Below are 11,434 nucleotides of genomic sequence, written 5' to 3'. Positions count from 1 at the left end.
GAGGCTTATACTTGAACAACAAAATTGGATTTCTGCAGGCAATAAAGGAGATTAAGGATGTTGAGTAGGTAATCAGCAGTATCTGCTATAGTGTGAAATGGTGGACCATTGAGAGGAAGACTTCATAAATACTTTTGAGCTTGAAGGTCGCTAATTTAACCATTAACGGTCTCTTGTAAATGTGACCATGGGAAGTTCTTTTGTTAGTTTGTCAGTTGTTTTTTCAGGGGAGATGGTGAGGATGGGGGAGATTCTCTTTAATTTGTAACTCCTGGCCAGTTGCGGTGGCTCATGCCTGGAATCCCAGCCCTTTGGGAGGCCGAGGCGGGCGGATCACAAGGTCAGGAGTTTGAGATCAGCCTGACTAGTATGGTGAAACCACGTCTCTATTAAAAATACAAAATTAACTGGGCGCGGTGGTTCATGCCTGGAATCCCAGCACTTTGGGAGGCCCAGGCAGGTGAATCACTTGAGGTTAGGAGTTCGATACCAGCCTGACCAACATGGTGAAACCACATCTCTACTAAAAATACAAAAATTAGCCAGGCGTGGTGGCGGGTGCCTGTAATCAATTCCAGCTACTCGGGAGGCTGAGGCCGGAGAATCACTGAACCTGGGAGGTGGAGGTTGCAATGAGCCAAGATCTCACCACTGTACTCCAGCCTGGGTGACAAAGTTAGATTCCATCTCAAAAAAAAATTGTAACTCCTGGATTATCCATTTTTGTTTGACACCCCCAGAATATACTTTCTCCATCTATGTTGAACATATCCAATCTTAGCCTTCCATCTGAAAAAAGGTCCTCTGCTCACCTGCTCTTTTCATCCTAACTACTCCCTCTCTCCTATGCTTCTTCCCGTCTCGCTCTAATCCCATGGCTCTGGTTGCACCATTTAGGGGAAAACAGAAAACGTTTAACCTCAACCAGCTCTTCGCATCATAAACTGGCCTGACCATAACTACATCAGTCTTTTGTCTTGTTCTTCCTTCTCCTTGAAAGCTGTCTGTTTCCAGACATCCTGGGGAGTTTCCACAGAGTAAATACTCAAAAGTGTTTACTGAATAAATGCATTTATTCTGTCCCTTCTCCAGCCTTTTTCAACCTCCACCTTTGTGTGGGCGCAAGGAAGTTTTACATGTATCTTTGGTTCCCCTTGCTCAGTCTTAAAACAACGGTCTGCAGACATTTGTTTCCTATTTTTTAACAGCTTTATCGAGACATAATTTATATAGCTCAATATATGCCATAACATTTACCTGTTTTTAAGTGCACAAATCAATTACAGTTAATTTATAGAACTGTGAAAACAAGACACAATCCAGTTTTAAAGTGTTTGCATCAACTCCCAAAATATCATCTCCCATCCCCACCTGCAGTCAGTTCCCATCCTCAGCCCCAGGCAGCCATAATCAGGTCCCAGCCTCAGCCCCAGGCAGCCATAATCAATTCCCAGCCTCAGCCCCAGGCAGCCGTCATCTTCTTTCTGTCTCTATAGAGCTGCCTTAAAAAAAAAAAAAAAAAAAAAAAAAATTTCATGGCCGGGCGCGGTGGCTCACGCCTGTAATCCCTGCACTTTGGGAGGCTGAGGCAGGCGGATCACGAGGTCAGGCGATCGAGACCATCCTGGCTAACACGGTGAAACCCCGTCTCTACTAAAAATACAAAAATTAGCCGGGCGTGGTGGTGGGCGCCTGTAGTCCCAGCTACTCGGGAGGCTGAGGCAGGAGAATGGCGGGAACCCGGGAGGCGGAGCTTGCAGTGAGCCCAGATCGCGCCACCGCGCTCCAGCCTGGGTGACTGAGCCAGACTCGTCTCAAAAAGAAAAAACAAAACACGAATTGGGAAGTGTGGTGCAGATGATGATAACATCATTAAAAGGTAACTATTTGATGCATGTGGGAATTTAGTATATGAGAAAGATGATATTTCAAATCAATAATCTTGACAGGGAGCGGTGGCTGCCCTTTGGGGGGCCCAGGCCGAGGCGGGTGAATCACCTGAGGTCAGGAGTTTGAGACCAGCCTGGCCAACATGGCGAAACCGTCTCTTCCAAAAATACAGGCGTGGTGGCGGCGCCTGTAGTCCCAGCTACTGGAGAGGCTGAGGCAGGAGAATCGCTTGAACCTGGGAGGCAGAGCTTGCAGTGAGCCAAGATCGTGTCACTACACTCCAGCCTGGGCAACAGAGTGAGTCTCCATCTCAAAAAAAAAAAAAAAAAAAAAAAAAAATCTTGTGGGGAATGTTTTTCTACATATGACAAGAGGTGCAGATGTGTAGAGAAAAATATTCATACATTTTACTACATTAAAACATTCTAGGCCGGGCGCGGTGGCTCAAGCCTGTAATCCCAGCACTTTGGGAGGCCGAGGCGGGTGGATCACGAGGTCAGGAGATCGAGACCATCCTGGCTAACATGGTGAAACCCCGTCTCTACTAAAAATACAAAAAACTAGCCGGGCGTGGTGGCGGGCGCCTGTAGTCCCAGCTACTCTGAGGCTGAGGCGGGAGAATGGCGTGAACCCGGGAGGCGGAGCTTGCAGTGAGCTGAGATCCGGCCACTGCACTCCAGCCTGGGCGACACAGCGAGACTCCGTCTCAAAAAAAAAAAAACAAAAAAAAAAAAAAAAAAAAAAAAAAACATTCTACCTGGAAAAAATATCAAACTTTTTAAAATGACAAGGTGGAAATATTTGCAACTTATATCATAGACTAAGAACTAATTTCCTTAATAAACAACTTTAATAAACCTGTAAGGAAAAGACCAGCAACCCACCAAAAAAATGAACAAAGTACTTAAGTTATTTAATAAAAAATGGCTCTTGGCTGTGTGTGGTGGCTCACGCCTGTAATCCCAGCAATTTGGGAGTCCAAGGTGGGCAGATCATGAGGTCAAGAGATCGAGACCATCCTGGCCAACCAACATGATGAAGCCCCGTCTCTACTAAAAATACAAAAATTAGCCTGGCATGGTGGTGTATGCCTGTAGTCCCAGCTACTCAGGCAGCTGGGGTGGGAGAATTGCTTGAATCCAGGGCGTGGAGGTTGCAGGGAGCTGAGATTGTGCCACTGCACTCCGGCCTGGCGACAGAGACTCAGTCTTTAAAAAAAAAAAAAAAGGCTCTTAAATGTATGATACTCAGACCCCCTCAAAATAAGATAAATGCAAATCAAAACTATGAGATACCACTTTTATATTACAAAATTGGCAAAACTTGAAAAGTTTGTAACATTCTCCATTGATGAGTATATGGGGGAAATGGGGGTACTCAAATGTATTGCTGATAGTTTAAGTTGGTACAACCTTCATGGTAAGTACTACGCATTGGTAAAACGCACTCCAACCTCATCTCCTACCGTTTCTTCTCTTGCACAATTTGTATTAGCCACATTGGCCTCCTGCTCCTCCTCAAACATGCAAGGCACACTCCAGCCCCAGGGCTAGCGCACTTACCTTTCCCTGCTAATCCTGAAATGCATACCAATTTTCCCTTACCTCCTTCAGGCCTTTGCTCATCACATGATCTAAAACAGTGGCTCCCATCCCCTCTATCATTCTCCTTTTCACCCTGTTTTCTTTTGAGCACTTATCATCTGATGACACTATTCTATGCATTTATGTCTCTGCTCCCCAACTGTAAACCCAGGACTTTGTTGTATATACTGCTGTAACCCAAACTCCAGAACAGTACAGGCTTAGAATGTAGTAGGTGCTCATTATCTACAAATACTTAATGAATGAATGGATGAACATCCATTGAAGACAACTTAGTATCTATTAAAACTTAGAATGCACATACTTAGTAATTCCCCTTTAGGCATTTATCTAATAGCTATCCTTGCATATGTGCAAAACAGAGAATGTACAAGGTTATTTCCTGTAGCACTGTTTGTAGTCATGAAAGGAGAAAACAACGACAATTTTTTTTGGGGGGGGGATGGGATTTCACTCTTGTTGCTCAGGATGGAGTGAAATGGTGTGACCTTGGCTCACTGCAACCTCCACCTCCCGGGTTCAAGTGATTCTCCTGCCTCAGCCTCCCGAGTAGCTGGGATTACAGGCATGCACCACCACACCTGGCTAATTTTGCATTTTTAGTAGAGATGGGGTTTCTCCATGTTGGTCAGGCTGGTCTCGAACTCCTGACCTCAGGTGATCCGCCCGCCTTGGCCTCCCAAAGTCCTGGGATTATAGGTGTGAGCCACCGCACCCAGCAACCCAAGGACAAATTTTAAAATAAGTTACCTATAGCCAGGCGCAGTGGCTCGTCTGTAATCCTAGCACTTTGGTAGGCTGAGGCGGATCACTTGAGCCCAGGAGCTCGAGACCAGCCTGGGCAACATGGTGAAACTCTGTCTCTACAAAAAATACAGAAATTAGCCAGGTGTGGTGACAGGCACCTGTATTCTCAGCTACTTGGGAGGCTGAGGGGGGAGACTCACTTGAGCCCAGGAGGTTGAAGCTGTGGTGAGCCGTGATCATGCCACTGCACTCCAGCCTGGGTGAGAGTGAGACCCTGTCTCAAATAAAAAATAAACTACCGGCCGGGCGCGGTGGCTCAAGCCTGTAATCCCAGCACTTTGGGAGGCCGAGACGGGTGGATCACGAGGTCAGGAGATCGAGACCATCCTGGTGAACACGGTGAAACCCCGTCTCTACTGAAAAATATAAAAAACTAGCCGGGCGAGGTGGCGGGCGCCTGTGGTCCCAGCTACTCGGGAGGCTGAGGCAGGAGAATGGCCTAAGCCCGGGAGGCGGAGCTTGCAGTGAGCCGAGATCGCGCCACTGCACTCCAGCCTGGGCGACAGAGCGAGACTCCGCCTCAAAAAAAAAAAAAATAAATAAATAAACTACCTATATCTATACAACAGAATAAAGGAATACTATGTAGATATGGAAAAATCTCTAATTCAGAAAATTATTTGGCTCCCTTTGGCTACTATATGTATGAGATCTGACTATTTCAAAACTCTGGTGATATCACAAGAATGAGCTCCCTTTTAATGAAGCGCTTACTGGTAAGGAGAGTGGAAGTGAACAGGTAGAAACAGTGAGTAATTATTTTCAGTTTTATTTAATAAACATCAATTTCCTTGTAGAAAACAGAATTTCTACCAATTATACAATACTGTAATAAGGATAAACGTATCAAATCACAGACGTTGTTAAACGAAGATGCCCTCTTGCAGATCCAGTCATGAACAGACCTAAACTGGCAGTGCCTATTGTTCATTTATTATGGGTGGATTTCCCATTTTACAAACAAACCTTTTATTTAAGGGAAGAGGTTCAGCATTTCACAATGTCCTTAATATATAATTTCCTGATACCGGAGGGGCAGAATTCCCCTCTGTCCATCAAGTGACATCTGCTTGCAGCTGTAGGGAATTTTGCAGGGCACGCTTTTCCAGAGATAAATACATATAAAGATATAACACATACGAGGTAATGCCCTGGTAACCATATATGCCCCCCAATCTTGTCAAACTATAATTTGCTTATCATTCCTCAAAAAAAATTGTTTCTTGTCCCTTTACTACTTCCCCTCTCCTTCTTTTCAGTTGCTCTTATTAGGAATCCACACAAGCATATACCTAAACACTACTATGTCAAGGGCCAGGCCAACTCCTATCTCTTTACTAAAGGACAAAGCCTTCCCTTACTATTCTACTCTACAGTAATATACGCTCTGGCCTTCTTTAGCCTTTATCATGCATTTGGCTCTAATGTTTTTGTTGCTTAATACTGCTAATTAGTTTTTCACAAGTTTTGACATCTTCAGGTAGATTGTAAGCTCCTTTTTTTTTTTTTTTGAGACAGAGTTTTGCTCGTCGCCCAGGCTGGAGTAGAATGGCGCGATCTCAGCTCACTGCAACCTCCGCCTCCTGGGTTCAAGCGATTCTCCTGCCTCAGCCTCCCGAGTAGCTGGGATTACAGGCACCCGCCACCACGCCTGGCTAATTTTTGTATTTTTAGTAGAGACGAGGTTTCACCATGTCGGCCAGGCTGGTCTTGAACTCCTGACCTTAGGTGATCCACCCGCCTCAGCCTCCCAAAGTGCTGGGATTACAGGTGTGAGCCACCACACCCGGCATGATTGTAAACTCCTTAAAGGCAGATTCCTTTATTCTATTTTTCACACATTCCTCCTGCACCTACCTAGTAGATGCTTTAAATGTCCTGGTTTTGAAAAGTAACATGGTCAATCCCCTATAACCCCACATATGTATTTAGTATTCTTTAAAGCTTTTTCCAGAACCAGTCTGGTAATGAACATGGATATTCTGCTGGCCCGATGCATGTTTTGAGGGTTTGGTATCATAACTCATCGGCTGACTCTGACACGGATGTTCTGCTGGCCCGATGCATGTTTTGAGTGGTTGGTGTCAGAACTCATCGGTTGACTCTGTGTCCCAGCCACAGGACTGCAGTTGATCGTCCTGTGGGAATTCAACCTCAATGTCATAAACAAAATTTGGATCATCCTTCTTCTTCTGATTTTTCTCAAAAAGTTCATCCATGATGCTCTTCCTTTTGGCAAGCTCCTTGTCATCTAGTTTGTTCAGGTCTTCCTCAGGATCAATGGTTGTTTCCCTTTGAATTTGTTCCATTGTTTCTGCCAAACTCTGCCCTGACAAGTAACCTCGTAAAAAACTGAATAGCTTCTCTAGCTGCCTCAGGGATACTTGTTCTAGGTAACTCTTGTGTCGAGGATTATTCTTTAATTGTTCAGCAGCTCTGGTGCAATCTGGGAGAGAGAAGAAAACTATATACCACATACATCATATACGCCACAAACTACTGCAACAGCCAAAATAGAACAAAAACTCTGAACCCTGAAAGCATTATCTCCATATAGTCAAGTAGCTAAATGGCTTGATTGAAATGAATTATTTTGTAGAACTATTCTTTTTTTTTTTTTTTTTTTTGAGACGGAGTCTCGCTCTGTCGCCCAGGCTGGAGTGCAGTGGCGTGATCTCCACTCACTGCAAGCTCCGCCTCCCGGGTTCACGCCATTCTCCTGCCTCAGCCTCCCGTGTAGCTGGGACTACAGGCGCCCGCCACCACGCCTGGCTAATTTTTTGTATTTTCAGTAGAGACGGGGTTTCACTGTGTTAGCCAGGATGGTCTCGATCTCCTGACCTCGTGATCTGCCCATCTAGGCCTTCCAAAGTACTGGGATTACAGGCGTGAGCCACTGCGCCCGGCCGAACTATTCTTTTATATTGAGCTTTCAGTGTGGTGGGAGAAGGCGAGATATAGTTTCGACTTCTTTAACTTAAAAATCACTTTGTAGAGATACTAAACACTTTCAACTGGAGAATATGTCTGAGAAGAAAAGTGATATTATAACTTTTAGATAGCAGTAGTGGTATTAATAAAATATTAAGACTACAAATAAAAAACATTTGGAAGGAGAGAAGGGAATTAATATTATTGCATAATGCTATATCATTTAACCTAGGTAGCAATCCCAAAAAGATTATTAATTATCAAACTGGAAAAAAAATTCCCTTTTATAGATTAGGAAACTGAAGCTCATTGACACTAAGTAATTCATCCAGTGTCACACATCCAATCCCTGACAGAGTCATGATGTGAACCTGTATTTAGAGAATATTTGAGACAGGAGGCAAGATAAGACAAAAGTTACCTGAAAACTTTGAAAAGTTTCGAACTGGCATAATGCGCTGGCGAATTTTCCCCTTGATTTCACTCTCATAGATTAAGACAATAGCTGGAGGCTGAAACCTAATCCCACATTTCTTGGCAGTGCACATCATTCCCACGTACATGTCAGGGTAAGTCAGAGGAAATCTGATGAAAATGTGTAAGTTGCATAATGACTTCCTGCTACAGGGAAAAAACAACTAGGTGTTGGATAAATGTCATTCATTCCCCTCACCCCTTTGCCCCAGAAGATCCGATTCTAGTCCAGCTCTGGCCACAGATGCTCAGCCTGTGAAGCTCAATATTTTTTTAAAATTAAAATGTGGAATCTTCATGAATTTGTGTGTCATCCTTGCGCAGGGGCCATGCTAATCTTCTCTGTATCATCCCAATTGTGGTGTATGTGTGCTGAAGCGACCACAAAGAGAGCTTCCTATTTTGAGAGCTGCCCTGAAGGTTCAGTTTGGTCCTGGGTTAGTTTCAATCTGTTGGATCCCTAAGGCTCTCTGGTGTTCTCAAGGATATAGACTTGTTCATATGTGAATCTGGGGATGCAATCCAGTGTGAACCTCTTAGTGTACTGCACTCTTACCGAAGATTGAATATGAACCCCTAAGTCAGTCCAATAGCTGACCTATAGGGTCTTTACTATTTATCAATTAAAAAAGGGCATATCAAGCATCCTCGGTATCAAGGTACTATGAGTTTTTTAACCTTAATCATTTTGTCCTGAGAGGTTCACCAGTCCAGAGCTGTCTCCTTTGTACTTTCCCAATTATTTTACTAGAGTTTTTCGTTATTATTTATTTAATCATCTATCTTCCCTTCTAGTCAATATGGTATATGAGGGTGGGGGCATATTCATTTTTCACCACAATATCTCAGCATAATACCTGTAAAGTAGTAGGCATTCCATACATTGTTTAATGCTATGAATTAAAATGATGCTACCTGTACATTTTCGTAAGCATTTACAGTCTAGAAGCCTGATCAAAAAGCAGACCTGATGCAGAATCAGCTTCTTCATATACAAGTCAGTAACGTCTGCACGGCTTTTATTTTGGCCTACGTGTCTCACTATATGATATTCTTCTAGCTACAAGAAGCACAGCTATTAGTAGATGAATACTTACTATTCTCTCTTCCTTTCCCCACCCTCAATGCCCAAATAATACACTTAATCTCCTAAGCAGTGCTTTAGATGTGACTATGACATTCTCAGAAAGATTTGTAAATGTTAAGAAACATTGAGGTAAAGTGGCATAGGGTATGATATCTTCGTGAACTCAGTTCTGCTGAAGAATCACTATTAGGAACATACTTTTAATAAAATACTTAGCAGTGATTATACACCTTCATTGTAGAATACTGGGGGCAAAGGAGAGGGGAAACATATAGAAAATAATCACCCTTAATTGTGTCCAGTCTTTTTTCTAGGCATATAGTTTAAGTATGTTTCACACATGGTCGTACAAGCTATTTCCTGAAGTTCAAATTTAACAACATATGTTATTATTTTGTCATTAAATGTTTTACTACAATGTAACATTTTATACGACTGCTAAGTATTGTATTTTATGGATGTACTAAAATCATATTATTCACACTTATTGTTGGACATGAGAATTTTTACTCTTAGAAAATTAATCACGTATAAGCCCAGGCACAGTGGCTCACCCCAGTCAGCACTTTGGGAGGCTGAGGTGGGCAGATCACTTGAGGTCAGGAGTTCGAGACCAGCCTGGCCAACATGGTGAAACCACGTCCCTACTAAAAATCCAAAAATTAGCTGGGCATAGTGGCAGGTGCCTGTAATCCCAGCTACTTGAGAGGCCGAGGCAGGAGACTCACTTGAACCTGGGAGGTGGAGGTCACAGTGAGCCGAGACGGTACCACTGCATTCCAGCCTCAGTGACAGAGCAAGATTCCATCTCAAAAAGATGGAAGCAGGCATGGTGGCTCAGGCCTGTAATCCCAACACTTTGGGAGGCCAAGGAGGGAAGATCCCTTGAGGCCTGGAGTTTGAGACCAGCCTGGGCAACACAGTGAGACCATGACCATGTCTCTACAAAAAATTTAAAAATTGGCCAGGCATGGCAGCATGCACCTGTAGTCCCAGATACTCCAAAGGCCAAGGTGGGAGAATCGCTTGAACCCAGGAGTTTGAGGCTGCAGTGAGTTGAGATGGTGCCACTGCACAACAGCCTCTCCAAAGCGTGATAAGCCTATTCTAAAAAAAAAAAAAACCTTTAAAAAATTACTGTGCTCTACCTCTAATCTGATGCAATGATCCCACACCATTTTCTCCTTCTTTTCCTTCTCTTTTCTTTTTTTTTTTTTTTTCAACGAATACTACTCCCAATTCACCTGACTAAAATTTGATGTTAGTAAACTAGAACCTACTGGGCACAATATAAACTACACACACAGACGCAATGGCTGTACTCCTCAAAGATGTATGCAGTTGGTGCTCAAATAATGTAGTTTTTTTTACTAGACTCTTTTTAAAATTTAACTTTAATTTTTGCTAAAGTAATGTTTGTATTTGGAATATAAAATAATTCTGTAAGGCTTATAACAACAAACTATAGTCCTTGGCCCTACTCCTCTTCATACGGAGCCAGATTGAATTTTAAAAAGCATGCCTTCCAAAATTTCTCTCTCCATTTCTTAAGAAACATGCTTATACTACCATTTTCAGTTTTTATTTTTTTGAAACAAGTCTCGCTCTGTCGCCCAGGCTGCAGTGCAGTGGTGTGATCTTGGCTCACTGCAACCTCCACCTCCCGGGTTCAAGCGATTCTCGTGCCTCAGCCTCCCAAGTAGCTGGAATTACAGGTGCCTACCACCACGCCCAGCGAATTGTTGTATTTTCAGTAGCGACGCGGTTTCGCCATGTTGGCCAGGCTGGTCTCGAACTCCTGACCTCAGGTGATTCGCCCAAAGTGCTGAGACTATAGGCGTGAGCCACCTTGCCCGGCTATTTTCAGTTTTGGATAGTGTCTTTTGACATACATTGTTTCCCCTTTGAGACACCAGCTCTAGAGCCCTCTATTCCACTCCAAACCGCCTGTGCTCTCTTGGCCTGCTTACAGATTCCACTCTGTTCAGGAAGAAGAAGGCCACGTTTATACAATTATTCTTCCTGGACACGAATACTCCTCTCTCCGGAGATCAGGAACTGCCTACAATCTTGTTAGGAAGCCCCACAGCACCTAAGGGTACGGATGTCCCCAAACGGTAGACGATTCTCTCCCTACTCACGTCTCCACTAGTGCAAGGCTGGCTTTCTTACCCTTAGAGAAATACAGAAATGACATCTTCTGCAGGCCAACGTCTAAACACCCAGGAGTGGGTTTTTCCACCCAACCGCAGCGCACGGAAAGCACCTAAGTCGACTTTGAGGCCGGGCGGAGTCTGGCGCTGCAGGAAGAGGCCACAGCCACAGCCCTACTGACGAGCCCGAGGGGTGAACTCCCCGGCCGGAGGCCCGAACCCTCAAACACCGGGAAGCGGAGGTGGGGCCGGCCGGGGGCACCGTCCACCGGCTCCCACCTCGGCGTGCAGGGATTCCGGGGGGCGCTGGCCGAGCCGTTTCCACAGCAACAGGCCGGGCGCGCGTCCTCGCGCGTGCGCAGCTCCTCGCCCGCCCCCGGGTGGGCGGAGAGGGGAACGGCGGGGCCGGGACGGCCGCCTCACGCCGCGCGGGAACCTGTGGGGGACGGGGCTACAGGCCGCGGGGAACCGCGGGCGCCAGGGGCGCA

At 44.8% G+C, this 11,434-nt stretch overlaps 1 protein-coding gene and 1 non-coding gene across 2 annotated transcripts; both read right to left on the bottom strand.

The window, feature by feature from the left end:
- Window positions 1–5,050: 5,050 nt before the first annotated feature.
- CEP19 (centrosomal protein 19) lies at window positions 5,051–11,292 on the bottom strand. The gene is made up of 3 exons (XM_025377273.1): window positions 10,966–11,292; window positions 7,654–7,853; window positions 5,051–6,747 (listed from the first exon to the last, which is right to left on the bottom strand). The coding sequence occupies exons 2-3, from the start codon at window positions 7,793–7,795 to the stop codon at window positions 6,386–6,388; spliced, it is 504 nt and encodes a 167-aa protein (XP_025233058.1). The 5' UTR covers window positions 7,796–7,853; window positions 10,966–11,292; the 3' UTR covers window positions 5,051–6,385.
- On the bottom strand, window positions 7,986–8,091 carry LOC112619817. Its single transcript, XR_003118319.1, has one exon. It is a non-coding gene; the product is annotated as a U6 spliceosomal RNA (small nuclear RNA).
- Window positions 11,293–11,434: the final 142 nt, after the last annotated feature.

This window comes from Theropithecus gelada, chromosome 2 (genome assembly GCF_003255815.1).
Source record: "Theropithecus gelada isolate Dixy chromosome 2, Tgel_1.0, whole genome shotgun sequence".
Classification (NCBI taxonomy): Eukaryota; Metazoa; Chordata; class Mammalia; order Primates; family Cercopithecidae; genus Theropithecus; species Theropithecus gelada.
Note: the sequence above shows the minus strand (reverse complement) of the source record. Positions and strands in the feature narration are given on the sequence as shown.

What these genes read in the sequence shown, in the direction of transcription:
- CEP19 (XM_025377273.1), bottom strand. Translation starts at nt 7,795, where the DNA reads ATGTACGTGGGAATGATGTGCACTGCCAAGAAATGTGGGATTAGGTTT. An exon ending in AAACTTTTCAAAGTTTTCAG is followed by an intron (nt 6,748 to 7,653) that starts GTAACTTTTGTC and finishes TCTCTCTCCCAG; the next exon opens with ATTGCACCAGAGCTGCTGAA.